Here is a 16,860-nt window from a genome sequence, read left to right as displayed (position 1 = left end):
TGCATATTTTTGCTAAAATATGATGAAAGGAAGATGATCGATCAAATCTCCTGTCAGCATTTTGTCCCATATCGTGTTGAAACATGTGCAATCCGCAGTGTCTCCCGGTAATAACTTGAATCATCAAATTATAGTAAGAAAATTTTCTGGCAAACATTGGCAAATTAATGCGAAATCGCAGAGTACATAATTCTCAATAGAAACAAGATAGTGTGACCAGAACACTGATAATACAGCAACGGTTATGACAGCCTTTCGGATGATCAAAGACCAACAGAAACATGCGCCAATTTAAGGTGAAAGCTACAAGAACAGAGGAAAACATTTTACTGCAACATGAGTCTCCTTATATCTCATCTGTGCATAGGCGACATCCTGGGAGGAGTCTTCGCTTGTTGAAGAGCAAGGTTACCCATCCAACCTGCCAACAAAGCACAACCAGCACCGGTGACTACCTCGCCATAGAAAGTGGGCAAGAGAAACGAGTGCAAGTATGTGAGTCTATTCTTCCTCCCTGCTTCTAATTAATTTCCTTTACGAGGAGATCAGTTGACGGAAGTAATTTACCTACAGAAGGATCATATCCTCTGTGTTGGAGCTCTCTGTACTCTTGGCAGAGGGCGCAGCATGGACAGAAGATATGGAGAATCCAATCCTCTCCGGGAGCTTCGACCAGGTTGTACATTTGCCTCAGCCTTGAACGATACGGCGTGCCAACAATAGCACAGGAGAGAATTGGCACGAGCAGAGCATACATGAGACTCCCGAGAGTGCAAGCTACACAGCCAGTTCATCACCATGGTCAGATTATTCTCAGCATAAACCAGATAATTTGGGGCGACGCAAAGAAGTGAAGTTGTGTCTGCTTACATGTTTGTCCCTGATCCAAAATCTCAGCGATCTGACCGAAGGTGACGCAGGGGAAGAAGGCCGTCATGACCGCTGCAAGAAGAAGACCACCGTTAAACGTCGACAAACAAATTCTCGCATGTATGAACTAAGCAAACAGACTACTCGTTCACGATCTTTGCTTCAGTTCTGGGCAGCGAAGATGCAGTTGTCTCTTATGAAGGAAGAAGCCATGCAAAGGGGTTGACTAATCATGAGTTCATGGCTTAAAGCGTCGCGGAGATGTTTTTGTAGATCATGCAACGAAGTCTTACTGTTTGTTGAATCCCCTTCGCAATCGAATAGTCCCGTTGACCATGGATTCCCGTAGGCAATCGGAGAAGGCGCAGGAAGCGGCTGCGGCCTCGGCTGGGGGAGTTGCGCTTGTGAACCATGAACGACACGAGGAGGACGCGGCTGCGTCGGAGGGAACACAACCGTCGGCGGGTACCCTTTCACCGGTCCAACCGGGCGACCTGTCGCCGGAGGAGGAACCATCACCGCCTCAGGATACTCCTCCACCGATCCGCCGGAGTGGTCTGGTGGCCGCGGAGGAAACATCACAGTCTCAGGGTACTCCTCCACCGATCCACCGGGTGCCGGAGGAGGAAACATCACCGTCTCAGGATACTCGTCCACCGAGCCGCCGGCGTGGCCTGGTGCTCGTGGAGGAAACATCACCGTCTCAGGGTACTCCTCCACCGATCCGCCGGGTGCCGGAGGAGGAAACATCACCGTCTCAGGATACTCATCCACCGAGCCACCGGGGCGGCTTTGCGCCGTAGGCTGAAACATCAGTTCATGAGGGTACTCATCCACCGGTCTACCACGACGGCCGGGCTTATCCGCCGCCTGCGGCGGGGGAAACATCACCGTCTGTGGATTCTCCCCATCGTCGTCCCCGACCGACGGTCCACCACCGCGGTAGCCCGCGGGTTCCTCGCCGGCCGCCGGTCGGTTGGCGTTGGTCTTGCTTCTCCCCATTGCAGCTGGCAAACTGGTTTCTGACCCCGTCCTCAATCACTCACTCATATATCCCGCGGAAGAGGCACTGCAAGCAATCCATAATATCTTCTACTCACTGGCAAATGGTTTGAACATGTCAGAAGCCAAATCATTCTCCAAAGTCAAACACGAAACTGTACTGATCGATCGCCGCAATGGGATGCTTCCAAGGAGGGTGTGCTAAAGTTGACTAACACGGTATCAAGTTGCACCTTCAACGATTAAGACATGAACCGAGGAATCGCCAGAACAACAGCAGCACTAAAAGTCATGTTGACTATGATAGTTTATGGGATCGCCACAACCCGAGCTGTCCCACAGGAAAATGCTGGGCAATGGATTCGGTTGACTCTGACTTCGATAGCTTAAAATTTCCGGGTCAACGCAACCTTTCTTCATCTCTCAAGTAAATTGCACTAAACAAGCTGCAAATTGCTGCGATATATGTGTAGTATATCTCCCGTCAATGCCACTATCCATCTTCCACCCAAAGATTGCCATTGTTGCATGCATTACATACAAGTCTTCTGCCACCCCCAAATGAACTGTCAATGACCGAGTATGTCTTAGCAAATTTAAAGAGATAAGAAGAGGATACCATTGACGATCAACAATCCACTTGCAGGTGTATACGATAAATTAAGGCATGAAATGCAACACAATAATAAAGTATGTAGAAATTTGCAGAACAGCTTATGGTTGAAAGGAAGAACTGAGAACATGGGGGAGCACTGCATCCAAATGATGGAGGTTTACTAGATCAGATGATTGAGGTGATACTGGTGCCTTGTGGTCAACTCAGACTTGTTCATTTCCACGTCGAGGAAGGATGTCAATGGATAGAACATGCAAGTGTCTGCTCTAAGAACAAAGTGGTGTCCCCAAAGTCTCCACGCGCGTTTGACATTGTTAAAGCACAGGACCTTTGAATCTGAGGGCATGGTGATCTTGGCCAGGTCAGTGACATTCGATGAAAGCAGAGTATGATGAAAGAACAGAGAAGGCAATTGCAGGGGAAGAGTTGCGGTGTCTGCCTGAGACCTTTCTTCGGCTCTTCATCACTAGCAATTACTCAATTCTTTACAAAATCTTTGACTTATGTGGCCGGAAAATAAAAATAAAGAAAAGGAAAGAAAGATAAAAAAATTATTGATGCTTGATTGAAGATGAAAACACAAGAAGATGCTTTTTATCATCTTATTTTCTCTCCAATTATACTGCTTCCATAGAGAGAGAAACCTTTGGTTAGCTAAAAGTCAAAAACATCACTTTGTTTTCTTTCACTTTGGTGGGGAATCAAACAAAAAACAGGAATTCCATAGCACAGGGAGCAGAGAAAATGAACCTGAAGGGATGAAGAATCACCAATGTAAAGAAGATAAGAAATAATAGCATGAAATCACCAATGAAAATTACCTGATGTATCAAAATGTGAAGTATATAATACTGATTGAAAGAAGAAACTTCAAAGCACCACAATAACAAAATTTTACATCACAAACAACATTGAAGAAGTTTTTAATTAATTACTAACAATGGTTTTAATTTTGGAGAGTATATAAAAAGAGCAGCAATTTAAGTTTTATAAATTAAAAAAAAGTGCCTTTTTTTTTTTTTTTTTCAAAAATCGTTCTTTTTTTATTCATTAAAAATATAATAATAAAATTGAATAAACATATGAGCTATTATTTTTTATTTTTATTTTAATCGCTATTTTTATAATAAATAAGTGAAAAAACAGAGGTCCGCAAAAAAAAAGAAAAACTATTATTGGACGATATGAATTCTTATAATTTTCTGTTCGATCTCATCCTCTTGGATTACTCTTTCCCTCCGCCATTGACCGAACGCACCCAAGAGACGCTCCATGGATTCCTCTTCGCCGCCGCAGATGCCGTCGCAGACTTCGTCTCGGAGCTGGAGCATCTACGGCCGCGGCGAGATCATAGAGCGGTACGAGATCCTCGGCCGGATCGGCTCCGGCGCCTACGCCGACGTATACCGCGGACGCCGCCGATCCGACGGCCTGGTCGTCGCGCTAAAGGAGATACATGATTACCAGAGCTCCTTCCGCGAGATCGAGGCCCTCCAGGCCCTCCGCGGCGCCCCCAACGTGGTCGACCTCATCGAGTACTTCTGGAACGAGGACGAAGAGGACGCCGTGCTCGTGCTGGAATTCCTGCCCGCCGACCTAGGCGCCGTCATCCTGGAGGCGAAGAGGGGTGGCGCGGGGATCGCCGTCGGCGAGGTGAAGCAGTGGATGCTCCAGATTCTGCGGGGGGTCGAGGCCTGCCACCGGAGCTCGGTGGTGCATCGTGACCTCAAGCCGTCGAACTTGTTGATCTCGGCCGATGGGGTTCTAAAGCTTGCGGATTTCGGACAGGTATCAATCAGAGCTCATCATCATCTGCTTTCTTCATTCTCAGATTGGTAGGGGGATCCAAGCTAGGATTGGGTCAGATCGGTTGATCGCCCAGATTATGTTGATCGATTGGAATCAGAAGAGATTGACCGAATAATTGTTTGGATAAGATAAGATTAGCTTGAACATCTCTGATAATAACCTATTATGGTTGTTAGGAATTCAATATGAACAGGTTGGAATTGGATGAAACTAGTGGTTCTTGGCCAACTCCAACAGAGACTTGGTTGATTATGTACCTTTGTGTCTGAGTTTGATCTGTCTTCTACTCTTTCAGGTGCTTGAATGTTGCACCCAGTCGCTCCAAATCTGGATCGGCTAACCCCAGACCTTTGCATATCATATAAAATAAGATTTGATGGCTAACAAGATTAGACAAATAGTAAAAAACTTTAGAGAATCTAAAAGTGTCATTTGACCTATGAAATAATCGATGATGGAATAAAGAGGTTGGTAAATTGTGAAGTTTTCTGTAATGAAATTTGGACTTAATATTAAATGGTTAGGAAAAGGTGAAATTTAAGGCATAAGATACTGGTTACGATATGTCTCCAAAGATGGCCAGGAAGAACATGTGGAACTATTTCAGGAAGAAAGGAAGACTGGAGATTAAATGGATCTATATAACATCAAAGATGATGAAGGTTTGCATGAAAGATATACTACTACTGAGATTAGAAAATAGATATACATTCACCGATATTTGATGAAAGCGTATAAGCAATTAGTGCAAATTGGTCAGAAAATATTGGTTTATGGTGGAGAAACTACTATAAGTGAGATTAAGCCAGAAAAAAGATGAAACTTCAGGATCTTGTGGTATATGTTGAGGCATTGAAGTGATCAGTAGAAAATTTATTTGAAAGACTCGGTAAGTTAAAAAAAAAGAATTAGAGGAAGTAGTTGTATTTGTAGGAAAATCACTTTTATATAAAGAGGAAGATTCTCAAACTTGGAGATGTTGTGGAATTGAACTTGTGGATTAAAACTATGGGAGAGAATGGATTTAACTCAATACATGAAAAATTGTATTTAACATGTATTTTTTAAGAATTTTTAAATATGTATTTTTTGAAGTCTGAACGCAGAGGATATTTACTTCCGATAAGCAATGTAGAAGCTTGGAAAGAACTATAAAGATATACACATGATTTAGAGTTCCCATATGAAAGGTTTCGTTGTGATGTAAGGTTGTGAGTACTAACAACAAAGGGCATTAGCTTCATGGAATGAGAAACATACATTTAAACCAATAATGCAGTTATTTTTTTTGCTTAAAATGCTGTGACTCCTGATACTTAAACTCACTAGATAACAAATAATGTATACATGTACTTTAATAATATATATATATATATATATATATATATATATATATATATATATATATATATATATATATATATATATATATATATATACTTTACTGAATATATTCTGAAAAGCATATTGGCTCTGCATTGTAGTTTAAACATATAATATTTTACATAATCTTTCTCTTGTGGTATCTCAAAGAAGCTTTTTGTGGGTGTGTTATCAGTTAGTTCTGAATTACAAAATGTATTTTGTACATGTTGGAATTTTAGTAATCTTTCTCTTAAATGAATTAATTTTATTGTCACTTTTGGTGTGTACAATGTTCTTGACATTTTGCTTTGTTATGAAATAATAATATACACAGTTACATCTATGAGAAACTGAAGCATTCAGAAAAATATACCGTGTCAGCTTAGACAGTAAATGTATTTGCAGTTAGCTCCTTTTCTTGTTATTATCTTTGCTTTTCCTTTGTCACTTGAATTATACTTTTGCAACCTGTAGATATTGTATTCGATATATGAACAGCTTTCTGTCAGTGATTGTTGAATCTATTTGTCTTTGGCAGTCGATGATGCTTCAGGAAACTAGATTGACATCCCTTGATATCAATCCAGAGAACGAGACATGGATTCAGCAACAACCTACAATTCAACACGAGGGGAATGTATCATGGCCCGACGATCCAAGACCCGAGAACCAGAATATCCCAGGTCCTCGGCATGTCAACGAAGATGACTACATGAAGGATTTGTATGGCATGAGAGCAAAGAATATGATGTACGACAGCGATAAGGATATGAGTTTGCAAGACGGCGATACATCTTGTCTGGCCACCTGCAGTACAGGTGACATCGAGGTAGATCCCCTCAAGGGCTCTTATACGTATGATGAGGCACAAGATGATATAGTAGATGAATCTGGTGCTCTGACTTCATGTGTTGGAACAAGGTGTTTTAGAGCTCCTGAGCTACTCTACGGATCGACAAGTTACGGACAAGAGGTCGACCTCTGGTCGCTAGGCTGTGTTTTTGCAGAGCTTCTCAGTTTAGATCCTCTATTTCCAGGGACGTCAGACGTAGATCAACTGAGTAAAATCATCAGCGTATTGGGTGACCTGACAGAAGAAACCTGGTCAGGTTGCTTAGACTTGCCTGATTATAACAAGATCTCCTTCGGGAAGGTTGATAGCCCGATTGGCTTGGAAGCATGCCTTTCCGACAGGTCTGCTGCTGAAGTTGATCTTGTGAGGAGGCTGCTCAGCTACAATCCTGCTGCTCGAGCTATGGCGGCCGAGCTGCTCCATGATAGCTACTTTGCCGAAGAACCTCTGCCTGTGCCTGCGAGTGAGCTGAAGATTCCAACCAAAGAAGATAACAACGAGAGTTCTCCAGGGGAATGAATTTGGCAACGACTATTGCGTCGGCCGTCAAAGTCATTCATAGTGAGTCCCCAGCAACGACCTTTATATGTGATTAGTTTCTACCGCGCTATTAAGGATTTATAGGCCCATCACCAAACAGACGGTGAAGTTTAGGCTATGTTAACGATGACAATAACCAAACAGACGGTGCCACACCGGTGGCACTTGTCATTCAAAACATAAATCGACAGATTTGGTTCTGTAGTGCAACATTTTGTCCAATTTATCAAATGAAACTGAGTAATTACACTTTTTTGTGCATCCTTATTATTAAATCCTTTTCGCTGATCCTTTCTAATTCGGATAGATAGAGAAATAAGAATAGATGCTCCAGGCGTGTGGTGTTGTAGCCGATCCAAAGTAAATGCGTATGACGTTCATCGACTCAATTATCAGTGCGTTTAAATCGTAATGCTAACTCAGCAATCAAGAAATGCACTCGGTCCGTTTTAACATTGGCAGGTAACAAATGACATCAAAGCACTTGGAAAGGTCGACCACATAGTATTCTATAATAAATAAATGCTACCTTTACAATGAAATTGAACTGTCCGGCATAAATATATTACACCTCTCAGAAGCCGAATAATTGCCTTGTCGTCGAGGACGAGAGCCCACACGCATTTCATTGTTACCACCTGCAAAAGTACAGAGGCAGGATTTTATTTACAGTTCACATATGATAGCTCCTAAAGCACGCACTGAATACCCTAAAAAAAGGAATCACCTGTGTAAGGTGCAAGGCATTCAAAGTCATTCAACAAATTCAATCAACTCGATGGCATTTATTTGATCATAGATTACTTCTAAAAATCAGTGACATACTCTTCCGTTTTTAGTCCAAAAACAAATTCTTAATGGCAAGATATAACTGTAGTTTTACATCCCATATGCAGTTCAAAGATCCAACCCCTAGGATAAATAACAAGCCAAGCACTGTTACATTCAGTTTATGTGCTCAAACAGCAGCCAGTCTGTGACCCGAAGCAGTTCATGTGCTCAAAAGTTTGTCAAACGTGGTAAGCATATTGATAAGTGATACAACTCCCATGAATAGAGAGTTTCCGAAACCACCTTGCAGTTGCAATTCCGCAACTAGACTGTCCAGTCGATTCAACTATCCACTCTTTCATGGAGTAAGGTGTGAAATCGATAATAATAGTTTCAAGAAAATAAAACCACCAAGTCAGATTGACAAAAACTCATTTTCGAACAAGGCTGATTAATATCATGGATGAGAAGCAGAATTTAGTTTGTCCCAGTGTATTTTATTAATCACCATGATTGTAGCAAACACTAGCTGGAAAAGATCATACCTTATACAGCTGACAGGAGTGAGATTTCAATTTCTTGGAGACTCTTGCCTTTGGTCTCAATTACATTCTTCCCCACAAAGATTGCTGCCGTCAGACAGAAGGATGCAAACATCGAGTACAACATCTTTGCTCCTAATTGCTCTAGCAACCGTAAAAAGAGCAAACCAACAAAGAAGTTTACAACCTGAAATCTCAAAACAACAACAAATATTGCTTAACTATAAACATCCAGCAAGTGTAAAAATTAACGGTTACAGGAATGACCAGCCGACTTTAGCCAGAACAAAGCCTTTTTCATATCTATACATATCATCAATGAGCTAGCCAAGGATAATGAAACAAATGTGAAGTATTATATTGTTAACAAAAAACACTATGTTTTTATGATTGGCCATGTTATTTTCCATTAAAGCAGCTTGACATAAACTTTCTTTCATGGCATGTCATGTGAGAGCGACAAAAATTATAGACATTACCCAATGGACAGACATGCACAAAGCCATAGCCTTTGCACGAATCTTGTTGGGAAAAATCTCAGGTAAAAGTAGACCAGGAACTGGGCCGGCTCCCAAAGCAAATGCTAGGACAAATCTGCAAAAGTCAAGTCATTTTATGATTTCAAATAAACTAGTAACAAATTTAACTTCATTAGCTTGACGGCTCGATGTCAAGCCTAACTTGTCACATAATACAGAAGCAACTTACGAGGAAAATAAGCCAGAATTTACAGCTTTAGATAGGTAATTAAGACAACCTATCAAGTTCTAAAACACCAAGTGTCACGACCCGAGTCTGATGAACTAACTAGCCAATAACTCCATTTTGATCCTTCAACCACGGACCAAAATGGAGTTATTAGCCAGTTAGCTCATCAGACTCGGGTCGTGACATTTGGTACCAGAGCCGACCTAGCATTTGGGCAGGGTGAGAAGACTCGAGTAGGAAAGGGATACCCATGGATGGAGTCAGAGAACTCATCACGGCGTGGAGCCACCACTGAGTTAAACCTCACATGCATTGTGCTAGGGTTCGATCCAGGCTATGTTGGGTCTTGACAAGGACGTCAAGCTAATTGAGTGGGGGAGAGTGTGACACCCCACTTAGTCCCACATCGGAAGTGGGCAATGACTATGATTGGCTTATATGGGCTTAATGAGTGTACTATGATAACTCCCGTTTAAGCATTTTGGTCTGTGGTTGAAGGACCAAAATAAAGTTATTGGCCAGTTGGCTCATCAGACTCGGGTCCTGACACCAAGCAACACAGATATTGTGAACAGTGAGGAAGAGTAAGAAATATACACAATTCTGATGTACAATGCCTTCCTTATCACAAACAGGCAGCTCATCTTGCTGCTAATAACCCAGCCTTTCATGACAGGTCAAATCAAATGGAAGCAGTAGGCAACCACATGATTACAAATATGCTCAACAATGATCTACAACATAGAAATTGTCCGTACTGATCAAGCTGGGCATGATTGACATCTTTAAATAATTTGAATGTGGTGCCTAAATTGCTGATAACATCTAGATTGATGGTAAGAATATTTCTTCCGCTTTCTTCCCAAGAAAGATGCAAGTCCACTCTTTCTCACTTCCTTACAATGTTCATTAAAACCACAAGACAACTAGAATATATGAGCTACTGCAGTTGCTATTAGTCATTAAAAAAAGGCCATCTTATTGTGTCAATTTGGATCCCAAAGTGTATCGGATTAGATTATACAACCCAAAAGTTGTGCTTGGCTTCATACTTGTTTAATCCAACAAAAGAATCAAGGTAAGAAAAAAATGCATCGAGAATATTTTGTAGTACTCACAACAGCATTCCACCAACGGAGAGATACACATGCCAAGAATCTTGGTGGTGAAGGGTTGTTGCAACAACCTGAAGACCCATTGATGCTGCCTGAATCAGCAACAAACACAACTAAGAACTGCATACATATCCACCTAAATTCACAACACAAGTTTTATACATAAGGATTGCTGGCTTACCATTCCCAGAAAACTTCCTAGAAGAAGAATCTTCCTTCCTAGTTTGTCCATCAAAAGCATTGCGATAATTGAGCCTGTCAGGTAATAAGGATAATAAGCTTCTTGTTACCAAGTCATGATAATTCCAGTAATAGTAAAGCTCATTCATCTAACCTGATAAATTTGCGAATCCCACACATACATTAGCAATTTCTGATGGCACCCCTGCACTTCTAAACACGGCAGAAGAGAAATAGAACACAGCATTTATGCCTGACAACTGTTGTAAAGCAAAAAGCATCGTTCCAATAAAAACAACTGTAGCAGGAAAAAGAGGGAAATGCAATGAACAAATAGATATACATATAAATATATTATTCAATATAAGAACAATGGGAACAAGTCAACAAAGATTTATGAAGCATTTGTGCATGCAATGGAACCTCTGAAATGCCGGCCGTAAAATAGTTCAGAATATTTTATGCTTTCACTATCGTCCCCTCTGTCTGAACGGGATAGTTCTGCCATTGCTGACTTGACATGAGATCCTCCCAAGAGCCTTTCAAACTCAACTTCTGCTTCACCAATTCTTCCACGCTGTAGAAGACCAACAATCAGCCATAAGTACTCTCATAAACAAATATCATTTTGCAAATTTTAATGTAGTTTCACATCGAATATAGAAATCCAAAACAAAATTCTTAAAACATCATTTTCTTTCCTCAAGAGGAACCAAGTTTAAGAGCTTCCAACATTCTAAAATAGCTTGATGATCCCTAACAGTGGAACTTACCGAGTGGTAACATAGCAGACAAGCACCTGGGTGGTAGACCAAATGGCAAAAATAAAAGAATCTTACGATCAAATCCTCAGTTCTATCATCTCAAAATCAATCCTTAAGTGTTGATGACTATCATAATTGGATATAAATATGACGTTAAATGGCCTATCAATGAAATTTTTTTTTTTTAGAAAATTCTAACATATACATCAAAAAGCGGCCTGATGCAGGAGCTTCTACCCATGGAGGGTTTTGGAAGATCGATGTACACAATCTAAAAATAATAAAAATAACATATCTAATGTATTTAATATATGAAATAGAAAAAACAGATTTAATTACACAAAAAAATTAAAACAAGTTGAATTTTGTATGCAGTCATTAAGCAATATTTGGATTGGGATTATTCAATTGGATCATTACTTGAAATGGTCTTACATAATTATTTTATTTTCATGCATTAACATTTTTTACACCATTGATTTATGTTGATTTGACCAGCAATATTTGGAAAAACCAAAGTATGTTTTCATCGTTCAATTTTTTTGAAATAGTTTCCATTTCAATTATGATAACAGGGGAATAACTAAGGTAAGGGTAATCTTGTTCACAGATCTTATTTAACTATAGAGATAGTAGGAATAGGCAATTATATTACCCAACTCTTCTTGTTAGGAAAGTTAATACGGAGCCAAGTTTTAAATTAGTCCATATCTCAGTTCGAATATACCTGTCTTTTTCCTCAAATCTAACATGAATTTAAAGATTTCTTGAGACTGTACCTATGTTTTACTCTTCAAAATACTAAATCAACTGATTTACAAGTTTATTTATCTAATATTTAATATTATGATATCAGAAGATACATATTTCTGTACTTCTCAAAATTTCAATACAACTTCAAAGATGATTGACAAACATTCCTTTGAACCTACATGTCATAGATTTGATAATCTGTTTTTTATGCTTCAACATTTTGTTCTATGTTACTCTATTATATTGATCTACATGGAGATAAACTTAAATGAGCCATCAACCAAAACTTGTGTTACCCTCGTCAATGATTTTCAAATCATTTGTAATGTCAAGATTGCCAATATTTTCCAAACCATCATTTGCAAGGGCATAAGAACCTATGAAGCTGAAGAAGATCAAGTATATCAGATTAAGAGGGTGGACAAGTGGAGAAGCAGAGATAAAGAAGATGACCTTATAAAGCCAATGAGGACTTTCAGCACAGAATTCCATACAGAGAGCAAGCAAAGCAGCAGGAACAGCAGAAACCCAAAAGCACACTCGCCACCTGCAACCATGAGTTTTGTCTGTAATTGTTTGGGAAAAGGCAATCAAAGAATATATGAATAAGAGTTTCTTAAATCTGATAAGTTACCATCCCACCACTTCCTTGACTGGAATGCCAATAAAAAGGGCTGCTATCAGCCCGAGGCATGTTGCAATCTGGATAAAACTACCATAAGTACCTCTCACCATAGGAGGAGAAACCTAACCATATGAGCAAGTTGGGACAATAAAGAGAGTCAGATACAAAATATGAAGTAAATGTGGATGTTGAACAAACAAATTATCCAAAATATACATTCTGCATACCTCTGTCACATAAAGCGATGCTACAGTCGGTCCTAGACCCATCCCTGTTCCCACAAGAAATCTGCCAAAAAGCATGCCTTCCAAACTTCTACTCGATGCACTGCAGATGCATGCCACGAAATGCACTTAAAAAGCGGCAAATATCAAGTAGTGACTTCTTGTGCTCAAGAAAAGAAAACATTCCTTATCATTTTGATTAGTAGCTTGAAATCAGACTAAATCCAGTACTTGTTTCTAGCTATGCAGAGAGCACGTTACTTGTTTCTCACACACAGATGAAAGAACATCTGGAAAGTGCAATGGGGCTAAACTGATACCAGAGGACAGATGGTTGAATGGAAAATGAGGAGGAATTCCTGATGGAATCTTCGATCTTGTATTACCTCAAAAAAGCCCCAAGAATCATGGGCAACGCGGTCAACTGGAAGGCCCTGCGCCGCCCTATTCCATCGGAGATCCACCCACTAAACAAGCACCCAATGAGCGCGCCTCCCAAACACATGCTCACCACAAAACCTATATCAGATCGACAACAGTCACTGCCACCATAGCAAAATGAACACAGGAGAAGTAGTATAACACGAAACCGCAGATGCTGTGGAAATTACCTTCCGCCAGCGTGTTCCCGGCGAATCCAAGATCCATCGAGATGCTCTCCAGCGGCTCATTCACAACCCTTCAATCCAAAAGATCCACACAGAGACCACAACTTCATACAACCCCTCGCATCCCCATAGATCCCAAACAAATACAATAACAAACCACAGCACTCACCCAAGATGGTACCCGAACAGGAAGGAGGATATGGTCGCGACGCAAACGTGAGGCAAAGATAGCTTCCAGGAAGGATTGCCACTGTTCTGATCCACCACACTCACCAACGCAGCTAATGCCACAACCCGAACGTAAATCCACAGGACAACCGAGAAAATCAGACAAAATCGAAGAAGAAAAAAGAAGAGCAACCACCTGATGCATCGTCCCCTCGATCGAGGTCGTCAGCGAGGTCCCTGGAAGGCATCCTCTTGTAGACGGTCGAATTAAGGTTCATCGCCGATCGGCTTCAGATCCCCCGTTCTCCAGCGCTTATTCTTGGAGATCAAGCAATCAAGATCGCATCAATCGTTACAAGACAGATGAATCGAAGTGAATCGAATCGTATCCAGCTCGAGAGATAACAGAGGTAACAAATTGGCCTTCGATCCCTCTACGTTCTTTTGTGGTTAAAAAAGAAAGTGTTTGGCGACACCTTAAAGCCAACATATAGATCTGGTACGCTTATTTATGGCCGGTGTAACGGACACCCCAAAACCGTTATAATAAAGTTTATAACGTTCGGTTAAGCATCAAGTTTCTGGTTTACAAGTATTCTTCGCACTTCTAGAAAAGGCGGGAGAGAGGTAGAATGGTCGTAACGGCCGTTATTTTCCTTGCGTTAAAAGGCGTGCGTAACGTAAGGCAACGTGGGTGACCGACAGCGTGACCTGCGCCTTCCGCCGCGCGCCGCGAGGCGTGTGGACGAGGCGACGTCACTGAGGTCGCCTGCGGCGTCCACAGCCGGACGCGTGTAAAAGGCCGGCAAAGTGGTTTGTCGCATAGTGAAAGCGGCGGGGACGGTGGGACTCGTGAATAACTAGTTTAATTAACCTACTCCACCGCTGTTCCAGTTCGGTGTTCTTAGTGTTGCCTTTGTTCTACGCCTTGTGGATTATATCGTGAAATTTCGAACTCTTAAAATTTTATAAATAAATTTAATATATTTTTTATAATTAATTTAATATTTAAAATATAAAATATTTTAAAATATTTTAAGATATAAATTAATATTTAAAATATAAAAATATTATAATTAAATATTTAAAATATATTTATAATTAATATTTAAAATAATTTAATATTTTAAAAATATATTATATTTAAATTAATATTTAAAAATATTTAAGATATAAAAATATATTAAATGAGCTTTTGAACTTTGGTAAATTAGTCTGTTATACCATCAAACTAATATTTAATATATATTAAATAAAATTTTAAATAGTCATCAAAATACTTATATTGCAGTGGTCAAAAAAGACGAGAAGTGTTAGGTACGATAGGACATGAACTAACTAACTTTTTATCATTACGTTTGAATTAAAGTTAAATAGAAATGAAAAATTCTAAAATATGCTTATATTGATTATCCCAAATATTAAGAATCGAGAATCCAAATATACCATTGGCATTCTGAATCTCTGTGAGACTGAAAAATTAAATAAATTTTGTATCAGAACCAAAGCTTAGGTGTGATGAAGTTCATTGCAGATAACTGATGAGAATAAGGAAACACCTCAAAGCAGGAAAATCAAATGCTATTGAAGATTCAGGTGTTTCATTTTGATAATCAGGACTTCGCACTGACGGAGGATAGGATCTCAGAGGCCATGTTTGTGGCGTAAATACAAGTGCAGACCTCTCAGATCTCTAAGGAAATACAGCTCCAACTCTCTTAGGGAGGAAAATTAGAAATAATATCAGAGAATATAAAACAATAGAATCATAGTTTGACAATAATTTTATCAAAAAATTAATTGGTTCAATTAGCACTTTATTTCTGAAATGTACCAGCAATTAAAAAATCATATAGCAAAAATAACTGTAAGACCGTTGAAGAAATACAAAATGCACAAACACATACTAACAGTTAGTTCCTGATATGCTGCATGGTACTGAGGATATCTTGTCTATGGACCACCAAAAACTTCTTGCCATGTATCTATTAATGTAAATATCTTTTCCTTAACGTGAGAATCAGGTTACTGTGTGAAAATAATTTGAACTTAGTTCAGCATTCAGTAAAAGATAGTAAATAAGAAAATATCTTAAAGTGGAAAAAACTAGAACCTTCTTCTTTACAATCTTGACCATCTTGTGTAGCATATCTTTCTCAGCAACAGAGAATTATTTCCTCATAATTTTTTATCATTGTTTTTATCATTGTTTCCAATAGCTGCAGAGAATTATTTCCTCATAATTTTTTTATCATTGTTTCCAATAGCTGCAGAGAATTATTTCCTCATAATTTTTTTATCATTGTTTTTATCATTGTTTCCAATAGCTGCAGAGAATTATCAGCAACAGAGAAATATCTTAAAGTGAATTATTTTCCCATAATTTTTTATCATTGTTTCCAATAGCTGCAGAGAATAAATTAATTGTAATTAATATAAGATAACAATCTATAGAAAATTAAATCCAACATGCAATAGAGGAAACTGATTATCTTTCTACTAGTGTCAAGCCAAAAAAATATCATGACATGCCTCTAATTGGCATGCCTCTATTCCAACACACACAAGCTATAAATTGACCTTCGTATGTGTTGGCACCTCTGGTACAATTTGGCATTGTGAGCGTAGCTACTTTCTAGCATAGTAGGTTCCAATTGGGATAACAAACTTGGTGTTAACCAATGCATTTTTTGGTGTTAGTGCCATGCCAAAAGTGGATTGGCAAGGTATATGAGCATAGGCAGCCATGGTAGTAGTGACTACTAATGTTGACATCACCTTGAAAAATAAAACTTATTGTCATCTTGAGCTTTCCAACGAGAAGGAGGCTGTTGGAAATAACATCTCATCTCCAAAGGCTGTTGGAAAAGTTTTAAATTACCAATAGCCTATTGACAAAAGGAACTGGATTTCTTAAAGGGGTCTGGGACTTTAGCTTGGTTCAACCTCGGAGGTCAGAGGCTTGAGTTTTTTGATAAAGTCAAAAGAGTCAAAATTGAAAGATTCAAAGTGAACTTAAGCCCAAAATAAAAGGAGATCTGTTCATGTCAGATTTTGGGTTCAATCACACAGACTTAAGCCCAAGCCTAAGAAGTGCACCTTCCCTTGTAATTTGCAACCCGTAGAAAGCTAGCCTGTCAAACAAAACGTATAAATTAGAACTACCATCTCTCGGTTTCCTCTTCAACTTGGTAGATTTATTTCAACTCTAACAGTGAAGATAACTACAACAACCTCTTAGCATAACATATAACTAATCTCTTCTCGAAAAAATATCACTGCAACCAGTTTGCAAAATGTTTTATCTCATCTGAAAAGATACAGATCTCCAGAGTTCAACTAACAAC

At 39.4% G+C, this 16,860-nt stretch overlaps 3 protein-coding genes across 6 annotated transcripts; 1 reads left to right on the top strand and 2 right to left on the bottom strand.

The window, feature by feature from the left end:
* Positions 1-100: 100 nt before the first annotated feature.
* Positions 101-2,001, bottom strand: LOC135586181 (uncharacterized). The gene is made up of 4 exons (XM_065086977.1): positions 1,164-2,001; positions 871-942; positions 568-777; positions 101-421 (listed from the first exon to the last, which is right to left on the bottom strand). The coding sequence occupies exons 1-4, from the start codon at positions 1,870-1,872 to the stop codon at positions 354-356; spliced, it is 1,059 nt and encodes a 352-aa protein (XP_064943049.1). The 5' UTR covers positions 1,873-2,001; the 3' UTR covers positions 101-353.
* A 1,717-nt stretch (positions 2,002-3,718) lies between these two features.
* On the top strand, positions 3,719-7,316 carry LOC135595713 (cyclin-dependent kinase F-1-like). The gene is made up of 2 exons (XM_065086972.1): positions 3,719-4,276; positions 6,201-7,316. Exons 1-2 carry the CDS (start codon positions 3,761-3,763, stop codon positions 7,032-7,034), a joined length of 1,350 nt encoding a protein of 449 aa, XP_064943044.1. The 5' UTR covers positions 3,719-3,760; the 3' UTR covers positions 7,035-7,316.
* A 165-nt stretch (positions 7,317-7,481) lies between these two features.
* Positions 7,482-13,982, bottom strand: LOC135595711 (probable plastidic glucose transporter 2). Of its 4 annotated transcripts, none has more exons than XM_065086968.1 (14): positions 13,710-13,982; positions 13,515-13,626; positions 13,349-13,416; positions 13,124-13,256; positions 12,741-12,840; positions 12,523-12,635; positions 12,342-12,435; positions 10,795-10,948; positions 10,526-10,669; positions 10,373-10,446; positions 10,195-10,283; positions 8,848-8,962; positions 8,372-8,555; positions 7,482-7,693 (listed from the first exon to the last, which is right to left on the bottom strand). In XM_065086968.1, the coding sequence occupies exons 1-13, from the start codon at positions 13,789-13,791 to the stop codon at positions 8,373-8,375; spliced, it is 1,461 nt and encodes a 486-aa protein (XP_064943040.1). In that variant the 5' UTR covers positions 13,792-13,982; the 3' UTR covers positions 7,482-7,693; position 8,372. The 4 variants fall into 4 exon arrangements, with proteins under 4 accessions (XP_064943040.1, XP_064943041.1, XP_064943042.1 ...); XM_065086969.1 differs by lacking the exon at positions 7,482-7,693 and adding an exon at positions 7,821-8,181; XM_065086970.1 differs by lacking the exon at positions 7,482-7,693 and having other exon boundaries at positions 8,374-8,512.
* Positions 13,983-16,860: the final 2,878 nt, after the last annotated feature.

Source organism: Musa acuminata, chromosome BXJ1-10 (genome assembly GCF_036884655.1).
Source record: "Musa acuminata AAA Group cultivar baxijiao chromosome BXJ1-10, Cavendish_Baxijiao_AAA, whole genome shotgun sequence".
NCBI classification, from domain to species: domain Eukaryota; kingdom Viridiplantae; phylum Streptophyta; class Magnoliopsida; order Zingiberales; family Musaceae; genus Musa; species Musa acuminata.
This window is presented reverse-complemented; position numbering and strand designations above follow the sequence as displayed.

Coding starts and splice junctions, on each gene's coding strand:
- LOC135586181 (XM_065086977.1), bottom strand. CDS start 1,872: ATGGGGAGAAGCAAGACCAACGCCAACCGACCGGCGGCCGGCGAGGAA. Junction 943..1,163: donor CGAAGGGGATTCAACAAACA/GTAAGACTTCGT, acceptor TTCTTCTTGCAG/CGGTCATGACGGCCTTCTTC. Junction 778..870: donor TTTGGATCAGGGACAAACAT/GTAAGCAGACAC, acceptor CTGGCTGTGTAG/CTTGCACTCTCGGGAGTCTC.
- LOC135595713 (XM_065086972.1), top strand. CDS start 3,761: ATGGATTCCTCTTCGCCGCCGCAGATGCCGTCGCAGACTTCGTCTCGG. Junction 4,277..6,200: donor AGCTTGCGGATTTCGGACAG/GTATCAATCAGA, acceptor TGTCTTTGGCAG/TCGATGATGCTTCAGGAAAC.
- LOC135595711 (XM_065086968.1), bottom strand. CDS start 13,791: ATGAACCTTAATTCGACCGTCTACAAGAGGATGCCTTCCAGGGACCTC. Junction 13,417..13,514: donor CTGTTCGGGTACCATCTTGG/GTGAGTGCTGTG, acceptor TTTGGATTGAAG/GGTTGTGAATGAGCCGCTGG. Junction 10,949..12,341: donor GTCCTCATTGGCTTTATAAG/GTCATCTTCTTT, acceptor GGTCTTCTACAG/CGTGGAAGAATTGGTGAAGC.